General features: G+C 36.3%; 3 protein-coding genes and 1 long non-coding RNA gene across 6 annotated transcripts; 1 reads left to right on the forward strand and 3 right to left on the reverse strand.

Moving 5' to 3' along the window:
* Positions 1-630: 630 nt before the first annotated feature.
* Positions 631-1716, reverse strand: LOC103856540. Its single transcript, XR_630883.3, has 2 exons — positions 1319-1716; positions 631-1217 (listed from the first exon to the last, which is right to left on the reverse strand). It is a non-coding gene; the product is annotated as an uncharacterized LOC103856540 (long non-coding RNA).
* A 327-nt stretch (positions 1717-2043) lies between these two features.
* LOC103856548 lies at positions 2044-5233 on the forward strand. 3 transcript variants are annotated; one of them, XM_009133661.3, is made up of 12 exons: positions 2044-2462; positions 2910-3014; positions 3164-3268; positions 3348-3452; positions 3560-3646; positions 3733-3851; positions 3929-4030; positions 4114-4296; positions 4380-4446; positions 4523-4576; positions 4661-4786; positions 4864-5233. In XM_009133661.3, the coding sequence occupies exons 1-12, from the start codon at positions 2454-2456 to the stop codon at positions 5008-5010; spliced, it is 1209 nt and encodes a 402-aa protein (XP_009131909.1). In that variant the 5' UTR covers positions 2044-2453; the 3' UTR covers positions 5011-5233. The 3 variants fall into 3 exon arrangements, with proteins under 3 accessions (XP_009131909.1, XP_009131914.1, XP_009131922.1); XM_009133666.3 differs by having other exon boundaries at positions 4870-5233; XM_009133674.3 differs by having other exon boundaries at positions 3164-3257.
* LOC103856573 (adenylate-forming reductase 03009) lies at positions 5176-8986 on the reverse strand. The gene is made up of 2 exons (XM_009133684.3): positions 6902-8986; positions 5176-6714 (listed from the first exon to the last, which is right to left on the reverse strand). Exons 1-2 carry the CDS (start codon positions 8204-8206, stop codon positions 6370-6372), a joined length of 1650 nt encoding a protein of 549 aa, XP_009131932.1. The 5' UTR covers positions 8207-8986; the 3' UTR covers positions 5176-6369.
* A 3207-nt stretch (positions 8987-12193) lies between these two features.
* Positions 12194-16087, reverse strand: LOC103856580 (phospholipase A1-IIgamma). The gene is made up of 4 exons (XM_009133698.3): positions 14508-16087; positions 13477-13860; positions 13151-13380; positions 12194-12734 (listed from the first exon to the last, which is right to left on the reverse strand). Exons 1-4 carry the CDS (start codon positions 14802-14804, stop codon positions 12338-12340), a joined length of 1308 nt encoding a protein of 435 aa, XP_009131946.1. The 5' UTR covers positions 14805-16087; the 3' UTR covers positions 12194-12337.
* Between the last annotated feature and the right edge of the window lie 9270 nt (positions 16088-25357).

The raw sequence follows: 25357 nt of genomic DNA on the forward strand, positions 1-25357 counted from the left end.
CCATTATAATACAATAATTTAATCAAAAATACAATTAAAAAAATATTAAAAAGAATAGTTATATACTTAATATTTGAAAATAAAAGATATTTTTGCTAAAATTGTACTTACCTGGCCAAAGAGATCGACCATCATTTTACGGATCGATCGAATGTTGAACATGTGGTCGATCCAAAAATACTCTGCAGTTTAATAAAATCTCTAAAACATTTATTCTAACACTCAAAAGATAGTTTTGTTAAATATGATAACTATATAGCCAATAAAATTACAAAAAAAATATTTAAATAGTAACAAATATGTTAATTTAACGTGTTAAAATTTAAAAATAAATTTTAATTATGACATGCATTTTAACATTTATATAAATATAAATCATAGCCTAAATATAAATAATTTAACAACTTCAATTGGAAAAAAATAAAAATCCCGGGCGTAGCCCGGGTTAATCCCTAGTAAAAATAAAAGTAGGTTGTAGATAGCCTCAACTGTCGAGTCATGTGTGTATTCGACAAAAAGGAATTCACTCCAGATTAAACTGGATTTTATCATTAAGGCCCATATATTTAGCAAATGCCCATTAATTCTTGGTTCTGATGTCTAAGAGATAGAACTTGCCAATGGAGAAGGTTAAGCAATGAAGATGTTTAGAACATAAAATGGTCTCAACCAGATAGACGAACTTGGTAACTACACTATCTTACAAAATATTATTTCTTTCACATTTGATGCTATTCTAGAACGCATTCTTTTTAGGAACTTTGTCATATAGAGAAGAAAAATCAAAGAGGTCTCCAAGTAACAAGGTGTTGCAGAAGATTCAACTTCATCTAGGTCAATATCTCCACAAGTAGATTACAATCGTTGCAATTTGCAAATATATAATCATCAACTTTAAATCTTTCTGCCTCCATTCTATACATTAGCTTCAATTATTTCCCTGCAAAACCCATTCCTTGCCTAACCCATATTATCATGGCCTTCCAAGAACCCATGATCCAACATTTCGATAAACATAATTATAGCTTTATTACCATGCCCTTTTCTCGAACAAGCAGATATAACAGCTGTCCAAGATATCACATCTTTCCCCTCCATCATATGAAAAGCTCATAACGCACTAGTCAACTCACCACACTGAGGGTAGAAATAAACAAGAGAACTCTCTCCAATGAGATTCTCCACTCTGTCTCCCAAGCTGAAACTCTGATCTCCTACTACACAAATTCAACAAACAAACATCCTCTCGTCAGTGAAACAAATTCTATGTTTCACATAATCCTCAAACAGCGAGAAAGTCTCATCTTCATAACCGTACTTTAAATACCCATTAATCATCGCAGTCTAAGTAACTGTGTTTCTCTCAGGCATACTGTCGAACACTTTACGTGCATAAACCAAATCATCAATTCTCACTTGATTGATCGTCTAAACACTTCAATGACATCGCGTGAATCCTTTTAACGAGTCGCATGCCGTTTGAAGACTGTAGCCACTCCGTGAGCAGAGAAGACCAACTCGATGAATGTAATGATTCACATTCTCTTCGGAAAACACTAAATCGGTGAAACCCACATCGAAAGATGATCTCTTTCTGGAAAAGAGTCGAAACCCAGATAATCTTCCGTTCCTCTCTTCATCTCGCTTCGGTCTAGAATCTGTGATTAGCGATAAAGTCGGTAACTTTAAGCTTTGGGTCGCCGGAATCTCTGGAAAATGGAGGTGCGGTTGAATTGACTTTAACGAGAAAAAAATCGGAGAAAAAAATCTCTCTTTTTTGTTCTGGAGAATTAATCTGATCATGGTAATAATTAGCCTAGTAATAATGAGGACAACAAGTAATAATAATAATAATATCTCGGTCGGTTTCAATTTCGAAAACGAGAGACAAATATACACACACGCCTGAAACACGAAAATGTAAATAAAATTACAACCAATCATAATTAAGCATGTGTCTCACCACTCACCACTTTCCTCTCTTCCTTCAAAACACAAACTCATTTTCTCTCTCACCTCGAAACCCTTACACGATCTCACAAAACGTGTCTCTCTCTACTCTTAACTTCAATCTTTTTTTTTTGTTAAAAAACTTCAATCTTTTGTCATCAATTTTCTCTTATACAGTTTTTTTCTTCATGCAAATTCATATCTTAGCTTTTATTTATTGTCACTTCCGTTTCTGATCTTGTGAAGTTAATAGAGTGAATTGTAAAAGCTTCAATCTTTAGAGAAACCCAAAAGCTTTTTTCTTTCGTTTTGCTGAGAATGAGAAGTTAAAAACGAGCTCAAGTTGGGGATATTCGTTTCTTCTTCTGTCTCTTCCTCTTCCTTGTTCAAAAGGTTTTATTTATTCCGTTAGAATAAAAAGAAAACCTTTTTTTGAGAAGATTAAAAAGCTTCAGAAACCCAAAAAAAAAGGAGAAAGGAACTCAAAGAAGTCATCCAAATTCATGAAACAGGTGAATAAAAAGCTTCTCAATTTTTTTCTTTCGTCTTCATATTATATCTCCAATTACTGTGTGTGTTTATGGTTGGTCCATCGTTGTCAATGAAGAAGATGAATTAAAATTAAATAAATCAGGTGGTTGCGTCTCATTTCTTCTCTCGCTTAATTTAAGGAATTATTAGCTATCGTTTCTTCTTATGGGTTTAGTGTATGTATATACATTTGGAAATATATAAAAGGAACAATATATTTTAAAAAATCTCTGTATTATATCTTACCTTTTCCAGAATGAATCAGTTTCTTATAGTCCAGATATTGTGGATAGCTTATATAACCTGATTTAGTGTTTTTTTATATCTTGAAGCCTCTTTTCTCTCTATGCTCTGCTATTTTATTTTTTCTTCTCTGAGAGGGTCTCTTATAATCATCAATTCTCTAAATTGCAATGCTAAAATTGCAGGGTTCGATGAACAGATCATGTCTCTGTAGTATCTTAATCACTACTTCTCTCATATGTGGTGTTTACTTCATTGGCAATGCTTACATCCATCAACAATTTAAAGTGGTACAAACATTCTCTCTCTCTTTATATACTATGTTCTATGCTGCCATGTGAAGGAAATGAAATTGTTGGGAGAATTCTGTTTTTTTTTTTTACTGGAGAAGAGTATTCTGATTTTGATTTTATAAGATTTTATTTTAAATTTTTTGCAGAAATTGCTAAGATGGGAAATAACTGATAAGATGCATAACATTACTGATAAGATGCATAATGTCACACATAAGATGCAGAAGACAACAACATCTGGTACATGCAAGGTTTGTTTTTAATTTAATATTGAGTTTCTTTTGTGAGATTATTTTGATATCAATGTTTATGATTAATATCTTTCATTAGAATCTCAATAAGCCAATGGGAACTGAATCATTACCGCAAGGAATTATCGCCAAAACATCAAACCTGGAAACTCAACATCTATGGAACTACGATGACAATGAAAAGGTTGTTCAAGTTAATTTTGTAACAATTTTCACACCTTTTTATTATTATTATTATTTTTGTAGCTTACTCTTTTGTTGCTGTGTTCCTTTTTCTCTGTTTATTTTCAGGGGAATCCGAACCACCGTGGAATGAGTTTGTTAGCTATGGCTGTTGGAATCAAGCAGAAGGAGCTAGTCAACAAACTCATCCAAAAGGTTTTGTCTTTGTCTTTTTTCTTATCATAGTCTTTGTCTTTGTGTTGTCAATGAATGATACATATCATATTGCTATGAACTTTCAGTTTCCTCCTCGAGATTTTGTGGTCATGCTATTTCATTACGATGGTGTTGTCGACGATTGGAAGCAGTATCCATGGAATGAGCATGCTATTCACGTTTCCGTGATGAACCAAACAAAATGGTTCGTTTTAATAATTTTGACAACTTTCATATATATTAAACTAATAATAATTGAATGATGTTAATGCCATGTCACAGGTGGTTTGCTAAGAGATTCTTGCATCCTGATATAGTTACAGAGTATGAGTATATATTTCTCTGGGACGAAGATCTTGGTGTATCTCATTTCAATCCTAAACGGTAATATCCATAGTTTTTTTTTTAGTTTTATCTCATCGTTTATTTAATTTAACATGATGAACTCTTTTTTTGTTTGTTTTCAGATACTTATCTATTGTCAAAGAAGAAGGTCTTCACATATCGCAACCAGCTCTCGACACTACAACCTCAGAGGTTCATCATCCTATCACCGCTCGTCGCAAGAACTTAAAATTTCATAGGAGGATGTATAAAAACAAAGGCAGTGGAAGATGTGATGACCATAGTACCAATCCTCCCTGCATAGGGTAAAATGTTCTTCACAAATGTTACGGTTAATCTCTTTCACTTAATTGCAGTTTATAACATGTTAACTTGGATCAATATGCAGGTGGGTAGAAATGATGGCACCTGTTTTCTCTAGAGAAGCATGGAGATGTTCTTGGTATATGATTCAGGTAACGTTTTGGTTAAGTTTATTTTGGTATATATATATACGTCTCAAGGTTTTAATGCTTTCGGTTTTCGATGCAGAATGATTTGATCCATGCTTGGGGCTTGGATATGCAGCTTGGTTACTGTGCTCAAGTTAGTTTTTTACATTCTTAACCGGTTTTAGTAACACTTTACATCCTTGGTTCTTGTTTTAACACATTCTTGGTCGTGGTGTAGGGTGATCGGAAGAAAAACGTAGGTGTAGTTGATGCAGAGTACATAGTTCATTATGGTCTTCCAACTCTTGGTGTGGTTGACGCCACTTCAAGCTCTTCTCAGAATGAGACGAACCGGAAATCACCGGTACGAGTTTCTTCAAGTATTTGTATATGTTTCTTTGAAGCATAAATGGTTTTTATTAATGAATCTTGAATTCTTAGGGGAAGATTTCAGAGGAATCAACAGAGTCTCATGAAGTGGATAATAGACCAGAAGTGAGGATGAAATCGTTTTTAGAGATGAAGAGATTCAAGGAACGTTGGAAGAAAGCTGTGAATGATGATATATGTTGGGTTGATCCGTATTGAAACTCAAGACTCAAGAGGGTTATAAGTCAACGGAACCAAACCGGGTTAACTTTACGAATTATATTTTTTTGTGAAATTGTTGTTGTCGAGTATGTTTTGTGCTCTTTGTTATTGTTTTGGGAGTACATAAATTCTGTTTTACTGGGGGGAATAGTGTACTTTGTAGACCACAGCAGATTTTTTTTTTATAATGTTATATTAAAATATATTTGTTCCTAGACCATATTCGTTTGCATGTTACATCGAGGCAATTTGTTCGTTTTGTTGATGCAACAACGATCGCAAATGTTATTTTTATATCGTTAAAAAGTTAGCGACTTAACATAAAAATTCAGTGCGATTGAAAACTGTGACTAGTCGAATAATTTGGTTAAAGGTCTCGCAGCAACATCTGTATTAACATTGTCTCTCAAGTGTGGTTGGTGGTTAGCTTTTTCTGTGATTTTTCATTATCTTTGTTAATCGGTTTGTGTTTTGAGAGAGATCACTCCACTTCATCTTACTTTTGAAAAGGAGTTTCCCAATCTCACGTTCTTACTTGCCTAGTAGACATGTGTTTAATACTTTTGTTTGGGTTTCCTTTGTACTTTACTGTGAAGATTAGTTACTTGTGTTTCCGCTTGCTTTGTACTTTGAAGATTAGTTACTTGTGTTTCCTCCGGAACATAGGTTATCTTCAATTGTAAGTTTTTCCTCTTTAAGTTGAACAACTAGATAAAAAAACTTGTGGACCTTATTCTTCATGTTTCTACTGAAAGGAGTATTGGAGTGGTCCGGTGAATAATTAGTTATGAATTGTCAATATAATGGGGACGGATTTAGTTGGAAACCCAATTAGTTTATGACATTAGGTCGATGGCATTGAAAAGGTGGGTCCAAACTTCTGATTTTTTTTTTATCATTAATGATTCTCTGTAATGTAAAATTGTACTATTCAAAAAGAAAACTTGTTACAACTTACAAGTGACGTGCAGTGTTTTAGATAGATGATATCATTTAGAACTTTAATCTTAAGTATAATCCTGACCGGTAGGATAGATCGATGGTCTAATTTTGATGATATAAGTCAATATATACATGTGACATGTATTAGGCGAAAACCATAGGTTTTGTGTAGCTAAACTATGTAAACCATAGTTTGTAACTTCAATATCTTTCAAATCTTGTATATCAATATAGTATATATGATAAGAACCAACTCAAACTCGCACTGTTTATCTAGTTGTAAAAACTCATATACAAACTCATAAACTAAAAGTCTTCGTAGATAACAAACTCATTATTTTTTCACATGCGCAATTGCAAATGAACGGTTCATGATGATTGATGAACCACATATTTTGACACCACTGTTGAATACTAAGAATCCCAAATGGGACCAAAAGCAGGAACACCAGAAGCCTTACAAGCATTAACAACGTCACGACTTCCTTCAGGATTGCTGGTAACAATCACAACCTGAGCTTCAAACTTCTTGGATGCTTTCACGCTCATTTCTGACACATTAGGTCGTCCTAGAATCGCAGTATCATGAACTATGATCCTATCTTGGTGAGGATAATCTTTAATCCTGTTCACAATCTCCGATCCAAAATTATCATCTAACCCTTTAGCCACCCATATTAGGTATACCTCGGCCTTACTCTGCTGCATGAGAAACGATAAAAATACACAAATCCCCGAACCTGTGGCCACAAGTAATACCTACCAAAAAACATTCGTAAATATATTATTTAAACAATATTTCAATTAAAAAAGGAAAGTACTCATATTTCTCTGTATCCAATAATAATTCTTAACTAATATGTTTTGTGTTGTTGTAAATATCCAACAAATAAACTGTTGATATATGTCACAAGTTAAATTCTAAGTTTTATAGAAATATATTTACCTTGTCATACAAGTTAACGAGATAGGGTAAGCCAGCAAAGTGGACCGTTCGGACCCATAAGTGTGTCGGAGGTTTTGAGACTAAAGACTTGGTGAAGTCTCCGACAGCACCAGCTAACATCATGTGCGATGTCTTACCATCAGAGATAATCCCAAAAGCGTGCCATTCCGACAACGGCGATGGACTTATCCGACCTAAGATCCCTGACTTCACGCCTCCTCTGAACTTGATCAGCGACGCATGGCCTGATAGAGATGACACATCGACCGGAACGCGTCTCACACTCAACCAAGGGAGCACAACCGCGACTGTGATCGCTAGCGTGAACCAAAACTCTTGCGTTTTGATCAGCTTCGAGCCGAGATCATCGGTGTAAGATCTTGATTTTGGATCGTAAGAGATCGTTAGGACTATAAAAGCCCAAACAAGGCCCAAAGCGGCCCAGCCGGAGAATCTGTGGACGCGTTCGAAGACGTTGTGGTGTAAATGACGAACAAGTGGAAACGCGGCCAAGGAAGTGAGGCAGAGGAGAGACAGAATCGCAGACGCAACCGCTATGATCGCTGTTGAAGCGTTGTCCCTGTCTTTAAGAGTGAGAACCAACGCGTAAATGAGCCAAGCGATTGAGGAAACGCCGCAGCCGCTGTGGATACCGCCTAGGCTTTGTAAGAGCGACGTGACCGCGGTTTTGATGCGGAGAGGGACAAAGGAGTGTCCGAGGATCTTTACGGTTAGGTAGAAAACGAGTCTCAAGAAGGCTTCGCTTCTGCAGAGAGTTAGGACAAGAATGTTGGCGAGTGAAAACAGAGCTGCTCTGTTTCTAGCGTAAGTGAAACGTCCCGTAGCGGCGAGAACGAGAGCTATAACGTTTAGAAACAGTGAAGTGACGAAGAGACGTTTGTAAACGGTGAATAATCCTTGATCAAGAAGTATGATTGATAGTCTCGAGGCGCGTTTCTTTAGAATAGGCGGTTGCTGCGGTTTGTCACTGTGTTGTTCGTCTCCTTCCTTGGTTCCACCTTCTTCTATGTAGTAAATATTGTCGTCTTCCTCTTCTTCTTCTTCGTTGTCAAGGTCCAAGTCGCAGAAGTGACTGCTGGTTCGGCTCATGGAGTGTTGAAAAGATGAAGGGGAAACTTTTGAGGCGTTTCTTATGAGTTGAAACCTGCTGCTTGATTTCTCACGTTCAGCGTTTGCGTTGCGGTTTTGATCATTTGTGAAGATAGCAAAAGGGTTTGCATGAGGGTTTATCTCAGACGCGACTCCTCGACAGCTATAAAATCTAACGATCGGTGCGTTTACCATTCTTCTTTTTTTTTTTCCTTTATCTTCTGTTTGTGTGGATTTAGAAGCAAAAAAAAAAAAAAAGACTTAAGACACAATGCTAACGTACTGAGCTGTGATTATCTTGTTTTATGGCTTGTTCTGGCTTTGTGAAGAGCATTCCTAGTTATACAGTATAATAATTTGTTATCACTATTTTGTTTTGCAGAAAATAATTAACTATGTAACGCGTAAGTATAAATAGGAGTCTATGGAATGTTGTATGGAAATAGTAATACGGACAAGTTTTTTTTTTTTGACTAAATAATACGGACAAGTTACAGAAACAAAAAAAGTAATGCTGACTTCCAACTTGATTTTAAAATTATATCGAGCTTTGATAAACGTCTGTTAGAGCTTGTTTTAAGAAAAACAACTATGTAACGCCAGCCCTTTCGCAAAAAAACAACAACTATGTAACGCGTAATAATAAATAGGAGTCTATGACATACTACAGCATGGGTTTATAAGAGCATGATTATTGGTTAGAAACCATGTCAGTTTCTAAAAGAAAGAAAAAAGTTGATATTAAATTTGGACTTATTCTTCGGTTCACCCCATAGGGTGAACCTCTAGGTTCACCAACCAATAGCATTGTGTTATTTCATATTTGAAATCATTTAAAAAATAAAACAAAATATTTTCTCAAGCTATAAGTTATATTATATTTTTAAAATAAAAAGGTAAAAATAAATAAATTAAAAAAAATAGTAATTAAAAAAATATTTTTTTAACGTCCTCAGCAAAATACTAAACCCTAAATCCTAATCCCTAATCCCTAAACTCTAAATCCTAAACCCTTAGGTAAACCCTAAACCCTTGGATAAAGCTTAAACTCCAAATCAAAAACACTAAACACTCAAGAGTTTAGGGTTTAGGGTTTTAGGATTTAGTGTTTTTGATTTAGAGTATGAATTATCCAAGGGTTTAAAATTTGCCCAAGGGTTTATAGGGTTTATGATTTAGGGTTTAGGGATTAGGATTTAGGGTTTAGTGTTTTGCTGACGACGATAAAAATATTATTTTTTTTAAATTCGTTTTTCTCTAACTATTTTTTTTTTAATTTTTTTAACCTTTTTTATTTTTAAAATATAATATATCTTGACAATATTTTGTTTATTTTTCTAAAAAATATCAAATTTGAAATAATAAAATCCTATTGGTTGGTGAACCTAGAGGTTCACCATAGGGGGTGAACCCAAGAATAACTCTTAAATTTGGACTTATTCTTGGGTTCACCTCCTAGGGTGAACCTCTAGGTTCACCAACCAATAAGATTGTATTATTTTATATTCAAAATCTTTTAAAAAAGACTTATTCTTAGGTTCACCCCCTAGGGTGAACCTATAGGTTCACCAACCAATAGGATTCTTTTATTTTATATTTGATATCTTTTAAAAAAAGAAACAAAATATTGTCAAATTATATTATGTTTTTAAAATTAAAAAGTAAAAAAAAAACAGTAATAATTACAAAAAAAAAATATTTTACGTCGTCAGCATAACATTAAACCCTAAACTCTAATCCCTAAACCCTTTATCCTAAACCCTAAACCCTTGGATAAACCCTAAACTCTAGGATAAATCCAAAACTCTAAATCAAAATCACTATACACTAAAACATTCAAGCGTTTAGGGTTTTAGTGTTTTTTATTTAGAGTTTAGGATTTATCCAAGGGTTTAGGGTTTACCCAAGAGTTTAGGGTTTACCCAAGGGTTTAGGATTTACTCAAGGGTTTAGGATTTACCCAAGGATTTAGGGTTTATCCAAGGGTTTAGGGTTTAGGATTTAGGGTTTAGGGATTAGGATTTAGGGTTTAGGGATTAGGATTTAGGGTTTAGTATTTTGTTGAGAACATTAAAAATATTTTTTTTTAATTCTTTTTTCTGTAACTATTATTTTTTTTTATTTTAAAAACATAATATAATTTGAGAATATTTTGTTTCCTTTTTTAAAAGATATCGAATTTGAAAAAATGAAATCCTATTGGTTGGTGAACCTAGAGGTTCACCCTAGGGAGTGAACCCAAGAATGACTCTTTAAAAAAAGAAACAAAATATTTTCTCAAGCTATAAGTTATATTATATTTTTAAAATAAAAAGGTAAAAATAAATAATTTTTAAAAAGTAATAATTAAAAAAATATATTTTTAACATCCTCAGCAAAATACTAAACCCTAAATCTTAATCCCTAATCCATAAACTCTAAATCCTAAACCCTTGGATAAACCTTAAACCCTTGGATAAATCCTAAACTTCAAATCAAAAATACTAAACACTCAAGGGTTTAGGGTTTTAAGATTTAGTGTTTTTGATTTAGAGTATGAATTATCCAAGGGTTTAGAGTTTGCCCAAAGGCTTATAAGGTTTATGATTTAGGGTTTAGGGATTAGGATTTAGGGTTTAGTGTTTTGCTGACGACGATAAAAATATTTTTTTTCTTAAATTCGTTTTTCTCTGACTACTATTTTTTTCTAATTTTTTAACCTTTTTATTTTAAAAACATAATATATCTTGACAATACTTTGTTTTCTTTTCTAAAAGATATCGAATTTGAAATAATAAAATCATATTGATTGGTGAACCCAAGAATAACTCTTAAATTTGTTTACTTGTGTTTACTTATAGTGGACTGACATCTGTTGGTAGAGATTTTAAACCCATTGCTAAACCATCATTAACCCCAGTTTCTTAACTGGGGTTCTTATCTTCGGTTAAAAAACAGTTCTTAGCTTTTTTAGATTTTAACTAAGAAAAACTAAGAACCATCTCTTAAATAAAAAATATAAGAGCTGTCTTTTAGCCGAAAATTATAGAAAAGAAACAAAAAAAATATCAAATCATGAGTTAAAAACTCCGACTAAGAGACCGGAGGTTAATCATGCGCTTAAAAGTTCTGCGGTGAGTGTTTTTGTATACTCTATTTAATTAATTTTTCATTTTCTTAAATGCATGGGTTTATAAGGAAATTATGTAACGCGTATGAATAAATAGGAGTTGTGACATATTATATAGTATGGGTTTATAAGGAAATACTAATTAAATGACATTTTGATCTTAGAATTATGCTAAAATCTGTGCTATTATACATACGCGTTAAAAAGTTGAATTTATGACTGTTAGGTAGGGATATTTTTGATTATTTACCTTTTTGAGTAAAAAGGTAGTTTGTTGACAAAATAGAAGAATAATTGTTTTGAATTTTTCATTTTCAGAAGAGAAAGAGGTTTGAAAGATTTAAAATGTGGACAACACGATATGCATAAGAAGCTTCCTTGGTTAATAGATTATGAAACTTCATATAACCTCTTCAATCAATAGTTACATTCTAATGACACTTTATAGCAACTATTTAACGCGTATGTATGGACATCGGACAGGAGTTTATGACATAGTGTAGCATGGACTTTATATTGAAATACTAATTAACCAATTTGATCTTAGAACTAAATATGAAAACATGCTAAAATCCGTTATAGGTTAGTTTTTATTAAAATTCTAAGTCATCGACTTCTTTGAACTTCCGATGTTATATATAGACTTGTAAGTTGTAAGATCAAACATAGCGACAGAACGAAATTTTGTGATTGTTAGGTAGCATGATTTTATACTGAGAACTAGCCAATTTGTTCTTAGAATGAAATTGATAAATTTCACGGCATAAAATATGTCACAGACTACTTTCTTAACAAACAAAAAGCAGAAGTCTAGAATTTTTAACTTAAGAAGTCAAACGCATGTCTTCATATATGCATGCACCGATGCACGTTGAAAAAACAAAAGGATTTGTGGCTGTTAGGTAGAGATTTCTTTCCATGGATATGAATATATCTACTTTACATGTTGAAGAAAAATAGGTGTTTTGAATTTCATGTTGCTGAAAAAGTGTTTTGAAAGATGTAAAATGTAGACAAGAAAACAGAGAATTTGCTAAGTACGATTTTTGTATTATCACTTAACAAAACAATAACCATATAAAATAATTTGCAATGATACCACACTTTTAAATGAGAATAATTAGTGGCTCAAAGTCTTTAAAAAAAAAACAATGTTTAAAAGATAAAAATATACAGTCTATCTCCAAACATCAATATCCAAAAAACAATAAAAACAATCAGAAATCAAAATCTTCACTATCATCAATCTCATGGTCCAATAAAACCCAAGACCCATCATCTTGCTGGACCATACCTTTGTTTTTAAGGACCCTCCAATGTCCTGGGATCATGTATTGGTCTTTTAACCCGTCGACTGATTTGTTGACCAGTCCAATGTCTCTTTTCACATCGAGTCTAAATAAGTCAGCACTGCTCGTGCCCTGAGTCCCTGCAACGCCGTGCAAGTAAGATTCTAGGCAGTGAAACGTCGCGAAGTTTCCTGGAGTTTTCATGTATTGTGACTTTCTTGTGTCTATTGGAAACTCGTCACCAACTTCGGCGTAACCTAAGGGTGGATAGATCGGAACTACGTCCGGTAGATTCCTTACCCGTAACACTCTGATATCTTCTAATCTGTTTTGGTTTGATTACACAGATTGATTATAAGTCCCGTTTTATTTAAACAAAATGTACAACCATGTAAGAAAACACTAATGTTCACAAAATTCAGATAAAATATGGATGTTCAGATAAACTATCCATTCTAATATGAATATCCTGTTTTGTAAGATTCTTATATACCTATAAATTAATTTATGAATAGTTAATTATCTTTAAACAAAAAAAGAATAGTTAATTATCATTTTCATAGCTTTTACTAACTATGTGATTTTGAATTCTAATAATTTTCGAGTCGTTGTATTTTTTCTAAACACACTCATTCGTTTATTCATCTAAATTTGACTCATCAAAATAAATTAAAAAGGGTATTTTGTGTTAAATTATATGACAGTTATGTTGTAAAATATGGATAGATTGGACAGACGTACCCGGAGAAGAGTTTCTTGTATTCAGAATTTCCAACACGAGGACTAGCAAAGACAAAGGCCGTAACGGGACAAGATTTCCCAAGACGGCTCTTTGGTCGGTTATAACCATTAGCCACTATATCCGTAGCATTAAGAGTTGCGAGCGCAGCTCCAAGACTATGACCACAAATACTTATACTAACCTCTTCGTCCTTATACTTCTCCAACAATCTCCCAAGCTCTTGCAATACCTTTTTATTTTATTTTCAAAAGTTTTATGTCAAGAAATTTTCTCTAAATACCAAAAGGGTAAAAAATCATCGTTTAAAATGTGAATTATACGTTACCTGATCACGAGCATTGGCCTTATTAAAATGTGATCGTTCGTCCTCGGACATGTAGATTGAGTGCCAACCTTGATGAATTTGTACTTGATTATATTTCTCACCGAATATCTTTTTAGCATTCACTAAACTGAAATCGAAGTCGCTGACCCATTCAAGTGGTTGCACTGAGCCCCTCCAAGCGATGACTATATCTCTTCGACCAAGAACCGCCGTCCCTTGGTCATCTGTCACCGCCACATAACCCATCCAGTTCGATTCCTTCGACCATCCCTCACGTGACACTGGGAACAATAGGAATGCCTCAGGCACGTGGATCTCTGATGTCGCGTATAGAAACTTAGTCACTTTGTACTTTGTATACGGATGCGCTTTCTCTAAACCAACCTGTACGTATTTCAGAACAAAAAGAAAAGCTTGCTTTAGGTTTCTTGCTTAAGAAGAATACACCTTCTAAGTTTGCTTTAGTTTTAAGTTTGCTGTTGCAATATCCTTAGATTTTTCCTTAATGGTATAGGTTCTTTTACTTTTTGTTTGCTGCCTTTAGGATCAGATCAGCTCTTGAGCAATCTAGGATTTCAATTTGGATTGTAATCAAACTTTCATTATTCAGTTACTGATATTTACAATTTTAGCAAAAAAGAAAAGAAAAGAAGAATACACCTTCTTCTCTCTTTATTTAAATAATTTGACTGATATTATCTTGTTTCTATATTAGTGATATTGCTGAAAAATATTGGTCATTATAAAGGAATTTTAGTCAAATTATTTAGAATAATGATTCTTTTAATATACTCATATAATTTTCTTCATTCAAGATTTGAAATAAATTAACATGATTCATTTTACCTAACATAAATCAGGATTCCACAAAGATATATGAATAGTGACGACCATATTCAGTGTGAAAAACTGAAAGAAGGAAGAAAGCAATTTCAAAAAAAAAAAGGAAGAAAGCAATTTCACGTTTCATAGTTCTAAATTTACCAAATTATAACGCTTTTAATATTGAATTTAATTTTTTTCCATGTTACCTTGGCGAAGAAGTCTTTTCTGGAGTAAATGCTAGCACCGGCGTATTTAGATTCGGTGTTTATGTTGAAAGTATCATAACCAGCCTGAGCCATCTCGCCGTAATGTATAATATATTGCCGGAGATCCTGATCCAACGGCTGTAACAACCCTTTCCAATGGTTTTGACCGCTCAAATCTCTCCATCTCTTTGCGATTTCTCTAGACACTATTACTTTCTCCTCCTCTTTCTTCTTCTTCTTCTTTGTAATTCTCGTGAAGCTGAAACATCTCGTCACATTCTTGTCTTCTTCGTCCATAATACTCTAGATGTTTAATGTTATTTTTTCTAGTTTAAGCTCAGAGAAACTATTTGGATTAGAGAAGAGATATATAATGTTGAAAACTTTGGAGATAAACTATGGTTTGGTTGATATAAATAATGGTTAGCGTAGTTGAGGCGTGTTGCAAGGGAAGTATCGTTCTCGATCGAGACTATCTAATACATTTCTTTGATAGACAAAAAAAGTTTCTTAATTTATCCACGAAGAAGTTCTTTTAACGTTTAAGCAAAGGAATGGCTGACCAAACAAAAGAGGAAAGAATATAAAGAGGAATGTTGAAATATATGGTCGGTTTACACAAACCAAGAACTGATGGGTTTGCTTTGGTGTCAAAATTACCCGAATTGAAATATATGCTTTATGGGGAACTAAACTGAAACTGAAATTGTACCGAACCTTACCAAACAATTGACTATATTTTAATTTGGTTATTCATGTATTGAAATGTATAGGTATTTGGATAATGATTTTGGATCATATTACGTGAAAGCATCAGTAGTGTGTACACTGGTATCACGAATTGTCAATTGCTTGTAAACGTGGAGCAAGCTATCTTATCATATTATATGCTTTTAAAAGTTCGATTGATTATCACCTTTACTTGAATAAGATCAATATATACGTTTAATAAAAGTAGAAAATATTCAAAATTGGCATGAACCAAATTTCATACAAATAATTTAATCTTATTTCTAACCACACATAATAATATAATCCATAAAGACCCACGTATAGTTCCGAATTTGACGGTCATGTCATATGTATGCTAACAACTAAAATCACACATTTAGCAAAACAAAAACTAAAAAAAAAACTAAAAACACACATAAATTAGATGATTTCAGATCATAGTAAGTGTTATTATATTTGTCTTGTTCTCGTATGGAAGTTTTAGGGGTGCACGTTGGATACACATTCACATAGATTGTTGGGTCTTTTGTTTAATCGATTAGAACGTTCAAACCCCCAATGTTTCGTTTCAGAAAGGTACTTCGCTAGGGTTTTAACTGGTTTGGATTAGTCTTACATCCATGTTTAGCCCACTAGTGGTTCCTTGATGTAATATTTCATAAGACAAAAGTAAAAAAAAAAAAAACGGCATAAAGAAAAGCAGGCTGAAATTTGAAATGTAAATACCTCATTCGCTATATTCGTAAATTTTATAAATAAATTTTGCGTTGAACAATTTGTTACAACTATTAACATTGTTTAAACCTTAAAACTCTAACAAGTAGAAACTAAAAGGTGGGCTAGAATTACAAGTAAAGGGGATATGATATGACGAAGAGTAGAGAATTGCTTTGAAGCAAAATGAAAGAAGGAAACATACAACTTGCTTTGAAGAGTTGGCTAACGCCAAGTCATGACGGCTTCACCAACTCATATGTAACCCATCTCCCAACTTGATTCTATGCTTTTTCCTAGTGCTATTATTTGGGACTTTGGATTATCCTTTCTTTGTTCCTTCGTTTCTTCATATATATCATCTCATACATTGGTTATTTTTTTTTTTTTTTTTTTGTGCAACGAGATTATATTAAAGCAAAGGAAAGATAAAGAGCCGAAAACAAGGCCCAATATCCAGATGTTCAAACAAGTGCAGAAACAGAAGAGATCAGAGCCCGTTTGGCTAAACAGTCAGCCTTTTGGTTTTCTGATCGTGGAACAAAGGAGAAAGAGATAGATTCAAACGCCGAGGAGATCTGCATGATATCTGAGACGATACCGAAGATTTCTTTAATCTGGAGTTTGTTTTGGATTGCTCTGATGAGCGTTTGACAGTCTGAGTAGACCCTGATGCTGGTGATCTCGAGAGATGCGGCGGCGAGGAGACCCGATCGGAGTGCAAGAGCTTCGGCCATAAGAGGAGATTTGACATTTTCCGTGCATAGCGATCCGTCGTGGGTTTGTGTTGATGTCGGCGTTGCAATGATCCATGCCAATCCTGCTCTCCTCGTGGTAACGTTCCAAGATGCGTCTGAGTTACAAGTCGAGCTATTGTTAGTGCCAGATTCGCCGCGGAATCGGGTTCCTTGAGGTAGAGCTCTGCTTTTTTGTGTTATCGTACCTTGTGCTTGAATCCATTCACGAGCAGAGACTAATCCTCTAAGCATGGCTTCCTTAGGGTTGAGAGTCTTATCTTCGAAGATCAGTTTATTTCTCGCCGTCCACAAAGACCAGCAGATCCAGGGGAGGACGGGGGATGATATACCTGATGGGGGGAGACAAGAGACCTGTCGAAACTTCACCAACATACTCTGGAAATTATCATTTGCTTCAATGGAGGGCCGTGTTGTGAGGGGGACTCTTTGCCACACTTCTTGCGCAAACGCGCAGTTGAAGAAGATATGCATTGGCGTTTCAACTTCTCCACATCTTGTGCAATTTACATTGGTAAGTAAGCCACGTCTCTGAAGATTTTCCCCAAGTGGGATTGCTCCTTTGATGATAGACCACATAAAGACTCTTAGCTTTGGTGAACACTTTGCTGACCAAACTTCCTTTATCCAGTTAAACTCTCCCATAACCGCAATAGGATGAGCGTGTCGAGGAGTATTTGCTGCTAGGTTATACCCCGATTTTGTGGAGTATATTCCTGACGGTAGCGGTTGCCAGATATAGATGTCTTCAGCGCCTGTTTTGCTTGGTTTCAGTGCTTGGATCTGCTCGCTCAGCTCAGGTAAGACATCTCCTATCCTCTGTTTATTCCATTGTAGATCGCTTGTAAGCAAGTCCGAAACCCTGAGGTCTAGGTTGTGCTCATTGATAGGTCCAAACGGTTTTAGGTTTGAGTCAAGAGAGATCCAAGACTCTTTCCACACACTTGTGTTCTGACCATTTCCTATTGCCTTTCCAATATTGTCACGTAGGAGATTTCGCCCATGAACTATCCCTCTCCATCCATATGAGCAAGCCGAGGGTAGTTCAACCGTAAGAAAATTCCTTTGGTGGCAGTATTTTCCTTTCAGCACTCTAGCTAGGAGACAGTCTGGCACAGTTAAGATCCTCCAAGCCAATTTTGCAAGAAGAGCTTGATTAAAGATTTGGATATCACGTAGGCCTAGTCCTCCCATAGCTTTAGGTGTTGCCAAGTTGTCCCATGAGACCCAACACATGCTTCTTTTTTCACTAGACGAGTCCCACCAAAAACGTGTTAACGCTGATTGTATCCTTTTACAGAGGCTGAGGGGGATTTCGAAACAAGACATCGTGTAGGAAGGGATGGCTGTGAGAACAGATTGCAGCATCGTCAGCTTCCCTGCTTTGGAGAGGAAGCGAGATGACCAGTTAGATGCACACTGTCTTATTCTGTCGACGATGGAGGTAAATAGATCTTTTTTCTTCCTGCCAAAGTGTTCTGGCAATCCTAGATACTTGTCCATTCCTCCCTCTCTTGTGATTCCTAGGATACTTTTTGCAGCTGTCTTTACTTCTTGTGGTGTCTTGCTAGAGAAAGTAATAGCTGACTTTGCTGTGTTGACTTTCTGGCCTGACAGAGCTTCATAATCCTGCAGGAGTTTTGACAGTGCGTGGCAGTTTTCTGGAGTCGAATGGCAGAACATCATTGTATCATCTGCAAAAAGCAGGTGGTTGATACGAGGACTACCCCTTGCTACTCGGATACCTTTTAAAGACCCTTCTCTCCCGGCTTTTCTGCAGAGACCAGAGAGGATCTCGCCACACAAAATAAAGATATAGGGGGAGAGTGGATCTCCCTGTCTTATTCCTCGGTAAGGTTTCACTAATCCGTAGACTGTGTCATTAATTAGGAAAGAGTAGGAGACTGACTGGATGCATTGCATGATTAGATTAATCCATTTGTCGTGAAAACCCAACCTTTGTAGGACCTCTGATACAAAAACCCACTCAACTCTATCATATGCCTTTGACATATCCATCTTTACGGCCATTGAGCAGTTGATCTGAGCCTGAGATGTTTTGAGATAATGGAGCATTTCATGAGTGATTAAAACATTGTCAGTTATTGCTCTTCCAGGTATGAAGGCTGATTGATTTTCGGAGATGATCGAATCCAGAACCGTCTTCAGGCGAAGTGACAGAAGCTTGGAAATGATCTTGTAGAGGACGTTACAGAGAGCTATTGGACGGTAGTCAACGACTTTCTTTGCATCTGAGGTTTTTGGAATGAGCCTAATGTGAGTGTGGTTCAATGTAGGGGGCAAGACTCCTGTTGAGAAAAACCTCTGAACTTCAAGAACCACTGATGAACCCACCACTTCCCAGTGAGATTGGAAGAAACTGGCGGAAAAACCGTCAGGGCCCGGGGCCTTGTCAGGATGTATCGCGAAGAGAGCTTCCTTGATTTCCAAAGGTGTAGGATCTTTCATCAGATTCTCATTGCATTTTGACAAAATTTGTGGTTCGAGGACACTGGAGATTAGGGAACTATCCATCCTTTGGTTAGCTGTGAAGAGCTGCTCATAGTACTGACAGATAAGTTCCGCTATTTGATCTTCTTCAAACGTTGGCTCTCCTTCATCATTTTCTAGTACTGATAAGCGATTCTTTGCTTTTATTCCTTTAGACATCGCGTGGAAATACCCAGTGTTAGAATCTCCCAGAGTGAGCCATACTTGTCGACTCCTCTGTCGCCAAAATTCCTCTTCAGCCTTGTAGGCTTGAAGAAGTTTTGCACTGATCTCGTGGAGGTAGGCCTCATCTGGACTTGGATTGATCATTGCTGTTTCAAGCTCATCCTTAAGATTTTCTATAGCTTTCCTGCTATTTATCTGGTGTTCCTTACTCCATTTGCAGATGGCCCTTCTACAAAGATTAAGCCGGGCTTCAACACAGAGATGAGTATGCGTTTCCCAAACTTCTTCAATAATATTTTTAACCTCCGTGTTGTCTCTTAACCTTCTATCATATCTGAAGATTCTCTTTCCTCTCTTCTTTTTTGTATCCAGGAAAGAGAGAAGGGGCCTGTGATCGGAGCCTTCGAAGTTGAGGTATTGGCTTCTGCAGGAGGGAAAGAGCTCTACCCAGTCACTGTTACACATAGATCTGTCTAATCTGCATTGAACAACGTGAGTCCCCCTTATTCCCCTCCAAGATAAGTAGTTCCCAGAGTGTTTTGTGTCGAACAGATCAAGCTTTGAGAGAAAGGATCGGAATGCGCAGAAAGAACCTTCTGATCTTTCTGGTCCTCCACTCTTTTCGTTGTTGTCCACAATCTCATTAAAGTCTCCCGTGAGGAACCAAGCTTCATTTGCATTCGGGTGGAGATCTGCTAGAGTGTTCCAAACCGCTAGCCTCTTTGAGTGATCAGGTTCTCCATACACGAAAGTAGCATGGAAACTGATTCCTTTGTTTGTTATTGTAGTATCAATGAAGTTATGGGAGGTTGAGCGGATGGTGATGTCGATGTCTTTTTTCCAGGTTAGAAGGAGTCCTCCTCCTCCTGGACTATGCGGAGAGACCATGCAATACTTTTCCTCTATGATGCCTTTTAGTTCTTTCATGACCACACCATCGGGGTTTTTTGTTTCTGACAGGAAGATAATATCAGGAGCATTCACCTTGCGAATCTCCTTTAAACGCTGGATTGTTATGGGATTCCCCAACCCACAACAATTCCAGCTCGCCACGACTAAGGAGCCGGGTGTTGAGGTACGTGAAAATCCTTCTTTTTCTTTGAGATGGCCGGGATAAGTCTGATGTTAGGTTGATTGGCTAGATTAGAAGGACCTACAGCATTCCTCTGACTTGCATCTTGTTGTGGATTTTTGATAGCTGTGTCGCTGACCGGTGACCGACGGTTAGGAGATCTCTGCGCCCTAGCAAAGTTTCTCTTCTTTGAACTTGCTCCTCGCAGGGCTAGTGGGCTGGACCCTGTTGACCTTAGTCTGGCCGGTTTGAACCTTCTTCTATTAGTTCTCCTTAAGGTAGTTTCCTCTTCTGCAGGAATTCTCTCCTCCTGAGCTTCCTTGGGCTGATCTGTTGTATTAGTTCCTTCTGTACTCATGGGTGCAGAGTCAGCTAGGAGCTGGGGGGTTGTAATATCTATTGCCCTTTCCTGAGGAGGTGGAGTTGGGAACATTGCCTGGTATCTTGCCACCGCCGCTGTTAAGATACGGTCGACAGTCTCCTCCATCTGTCCTTGTGCATCCCCATGTAAGACTCTTTGTCTTCTCGCAGCCGATTCGATAGGGTCGGGGCAGTTAACGTACTGACATGTTACCTCTTGCAGATCATCCATGATTGCTTCCCTTGAAGGGGGTTGGTTTATGGGGGTATGGAGTTGATCTTGCACGTCCTCGATAGCTAGTGGAGCTCGCAGTGGAGTTATCTGTTGTATAGCAGGTGAGTTTACTTCCTCCTCCTGTGTTTCTTTAGGGTATTTTTCTCTCCATTGCATCATTTCCTTCTGTGGTAGGGAGAGACGGTTGTTAACCTTTCTTTGTGGTCTTGCTTCCCTGGACTTCACGTGTTGTGGGGAGATATGAAGCGGACCATTTACCGAAGTTCCATGTTCTCTAGCCCTCTCTGAAGACTTGTGTTCCATATGGAGGGAGGTATCCGGGGGTGGTGCTCGTGTTTGCTTCGTGCTTACTCTCTCTCCAAATGGTTTTCCATGGCGATCTACCCGTGCTTGGAAGGGTTGAGTTACCGAAGGTAGATACGCCTTCTCCTTACTCTCTATTGAGGAAAATCTTTCTCTGTAGGACTTTGTCCCCTCGGTATTAATTCTTTGATTCTTGACAATCTCTTGATATGATGACCCTTTATGTTGAGTTTGCATTTCAGCATCTCTTCTCGAGGGGCAGTGAGAGCTTTTGTGGGAAAGACGTTGGCATATGGAGCAATGATTCTCAAGACGTTCGTACTCCAAGGTGATGTGAGCTTCTTCTCCCGAGTCAAATTCAATAATTGTTTCTTTTACCAAAGGTTTCAAGCCATCAACCAGGACTCTAACCCTTGCCGTTGTCTTTGTAAGCTCGTGGTTCTCCAGGGTTCCTAGTTCTTCCCCAATGTCGCTTATCATGCGATCTTGCCAGTAGTGCAGGGGAAGGCCTCGAATCTTGATCCAGAAAGGGATCTGGGATGGGAAAGAGGCTGAGATAATGGGCTCCCATCGTTGCAAGATAACCATCCAATAGTCGAAATGGTATGGCCTGTTATCTAGGACTCTTTTTAGGTCTTCTTCTCTGTCGAACCTGAACTGAAAACAGTTGTTTCCTAGGTCAAAACCCAAAGCTCTCCCTTGGATGTTCCATTGTCATGGGAGTGAAGGAATAAGAGCCCAGATCCGCTGTACTTGAGGGTTTGTCAGACGACCAATCAGGGTACGAGAGTTATCCCTGATGAGAGCAGCTGTGTCTAGGCATGGGGCTTTTATCCTTTTGATGGTTGGTTGTTCTGACTCGCGTAGAGCCCCTTTGCCTTTTTCTGCTTCAGTGAAACGCCTTGCCATCTCAGAATCGTAATAGAGTGTCACCGAAGAAACCAGATTTGTTACTAAGTCTCTAGATTGCGAGACAAGAAAACCACCCGAGTAAGCAAACCGCGAAGTTGAGATTCTACTGGAGGAGTAGAGGTCGACTCCTAGTAGCTGCTTTTAGTGGTTTGAGACACGATTCCTGGTGGATTAGGTTCAGAGAGCTTCTTGAAACGTAGGAGGTAGTCCTTGTGGTATCACCGTAGACAAATCGGAGTAGAAGAGGGTTTCTAAAACTACACCAAACTCTTTGGAAGCCAAGATTCACTCAAGATTTGAAACTTTGAAAATAATGAGATCGTGGAGGATGTCAATTTAGGAAAAGAAGTAGGGTTTTCACGGTGGCGTGTTGGGGGAAAGGACTACAGACCTTCTAATTCCGGAAAGGGGAGGACCCGTCACTTTCCTTGGGAGATGCGCCTGAAGCCATAAGTCAGCTCCTCTCTCATACATTGGTTATTTATAAATAAACATATCAGTTGGTATATTGTTAATCTGAAGATTATAGTTTTATTATTATTCAGGTCTTTGTTACAATTTATAAACAATTCACGCTCTGAATTGTAATACAGGATACTTCATATAACATGTACTTGTACAGATCACAAAAGCCAAGCGAGTAATTGCAGACTTGCAGTATAATGTTGAAGTACTGTAACAATTTGGTGAGAAGATAGTCATAAGTCGAATGCATCGCTTTACGAGTCCTATTCCATTATTTTCTCCAAAGAAACTATGTCACATATAGAATAAACTGGATCACTTTGAAAGTGCAAGCTGATAAACATTTTCCTGTGTTAAACAAACAATTTACAGTCATTAGTCAGCATGATGATTGATTTATTACTTGTATAGTTTACACATATTATAACAAAATTAATATTCATAGACCGGCTAACATGAATAGTTTTTTGGTAAACCTCACATGAATAGTTGTCACTATGGTTGCTATTAAATCTATTATCTGGTAAAATAGGTTTATGCAAATTACTATTATTTCACTACACTACGATCACGATATATATACATTTTTCTAATGCTAACTGAGAAAGGGTTACAAGATTCGCTATTAGAATACTTAGAGTTGGGGTTGGTACATTAATGAGTGATGGAGAAGAGATAGATATGGATACCGTTCTATTTATTTGTTGCTTAGAGGAAGAAACAAAAGCATGTGAGAAGAGAAAGCTCCTTTTACCTTCTCAAATATGGCTGTGTCCCCAACACAAATCCTATTCATAAATTCACACATACAACAAAGTTCCATGACCTAACCAACAATTCAATAGAGCCCACCTTTGAGAAACAAAGATGCAATACTCAAAATAGGAACAGTTCTGTTAATATGTCTAGTTACATTTTTGTGAGTACACAAGTCAGCATCACCAACTTCAAACCAAATTAGCCGTCTTTAATGCGAGAAATCATATTTTTAAAAGAGATCAACGTAAACTACATTTTCTTCTTTTCCAAACTAAACCATATCGGTGGAATGATAAAAGCTTAAACATAAAAACATGGCACAAGCGATCAATCATATTCAGAAATCCGAACTTCATGCATAAGATGTAGTTGGGTATGTGCATGTGTACAAGTTTGTGTATATTTTGTATGTTACAGCAATGTAGAAAAGACAAGGTGCTGATTTTTTGTGAAAGGACCACCATCAAACTTTTATTGTTTATGGGGTTTATTTAATCGAACAGATAGATATAGACACATGAACATCTATAGATATGTCATCCCCCACAAGTTATGTGACATTCTTTTCAATTCTCTGTTCTTTCCCCTTCTTCACCGCTGCTCACATTAATTACCAGCCCTTTCCCTTTCATAGTTAGCTAAACTTTTCTCAATAAATCAATCTAATCAGTGTCTAAAAAACTTGGAACATACGCTTACACATTCTTTTAATTATTCACATTAGACATAAAATTATCTAACTGCTCGCAGTCAATTTCTGCATGCGTATAATATTCAAAGTTTGTCAAATTTGGAAGAAGGATTTTTCATGTGTTTGATCAAAATACAAAAACAGGGAAATAAATCGATCATATATAATGCTAATATTGTTAACTTCTTATGCATCTATGATTATCTAGACGTATTAACATGTGCCTGATCAAAAGCAAAAACGGAGAAAAAGAAATAGGAGTCTTGCTGAGAACGTAATGCTTATTGATTCCATTAATTTTTTTTATGAAAATCAAGCTATCTCTTTTATTTTCTTAAGTCAATTACCATTTTTTCTTATTTTGTCAATGTTTATTTTTCATAATAAATTATTGAGAAAAAGGCTAGGATAGCACCAACCCAAGTTTTTGTTCCCAAAGTAGTACTCAAGGCTCAAAGTCACAAAAATAGGTTTCATTAAAGAGGTAACTTAGGGGTGGGCAGTTTACCCGAAATCCGAATTGGCACCCGAACCCGATCCGAAAAACCCGAACCGAAATTCGAACCGAAGTAGCAAAATATCCGAACGGGTATTGAATTAGGAGAGATTGGATATCCGAACCCGAACGGGTAATATCCGAACCCGAATGGATATCCGAAAATAACCGAACATATGATAATTAACCTTATATTTATAGTTTACATCTTTCATTTTATATAAAATATTTATATTGATACTACACATACTTTAAATTCATATGATATACATACAATTACGTAGAAGATGATTTGTTATTCGCTTAAAATGCATGTCAAACTTTTTATTTCAGCAATTAACAAAAAGTTACATCCAAAATTTAAAAACAATAACCAAATTAATGTCTTTTTAGTTTGAAAATGTTATGTCCAAATCTATTAACCATGCAATCTATTAAAAATAAAAAAAATAGTTAAGTGAAAAGTTATATATTTAAATACAAGAAATTTGAGAAATGAAAATTTTCATTTTTTTTCTTCAAAATCTAAATATCCGAACCCGATCCGAAATAACCGAAACCGAACTTAAAATACCCGAACCCGACCCGAAGTACAGAAATACCCGAACGGGTTCTACACCTCTATACCGAAATATCCGAAAATCCGAAATACCCGATCCGAACCCGAACGGGTACCCGAA

Source organism: Brassica rapa, chromosome A01 (assembly GCF_000309985.2).
Source record: "Brassica rapa cultivar Chiifu-401-42 chromosome A01, CAAS_Brap_v3.01, whole genome shotgun sequence".
NCBI lineage: Eukaryota > Viridiplantae > Streptophyta > Magnoliopsida > Brassicales > Brassicaceae > Brassica > Brassica rapa.

Bases quoted from the DNA above. Each gene is read 5' to 3' on its own strand.
- LOC103856548 (XM_009133661.3), top strand. The intron at 3,269-3,347 runs GTTTGTTTTTAA...ATCTTTCATTAG, and splicing joins CAACATCTGGTACATGCAAG to AATCTCAATAAGCCAATGGG. The intron at 4,031-4,113 runs GTAATATCCATA...GTTTGTTTTCAG, and splicing joins TCTCATTTCAATCCTAAACG to ATACTTATCTATTGTCAAAG.
- LOC103856573 (XM_009133684.3), bottom strand. From the start codon at position 8,206: ATGGTAAACGCACCGATCGTTAGATTTTATAGCTGTCGAGGAGTCGCG. The intron at 6,715-6,901 runs GTAAATATATTT...GTTTTTTGGTAG, and splicing joins TCGTTAACTTGTATGACAAG to GTATTACTTGTGGCCACAGG.
- LOC103856580 (XM_009133698.3), bottom strand. From the start codon at position 14,804: ATGGACGAAGAAGACAAGAATGTGACGAGATGTTTCAGCTTCACGAGA. The intron at 13,861-14,507 runs GTAACATGGAAA...AAATACGTACAG, and splicing joins GAAAAGACTTCTTCGCCAAG to GTTGGTTTAGAGAAAGCGCA. The intron at 13,381-13,476 runs GTAACGTATAAT...TAAAATAAAAAG, and splicing joins AGGCCAATGCTCGTGATCAG to GTATTGCAAGAGCTTGGGAG.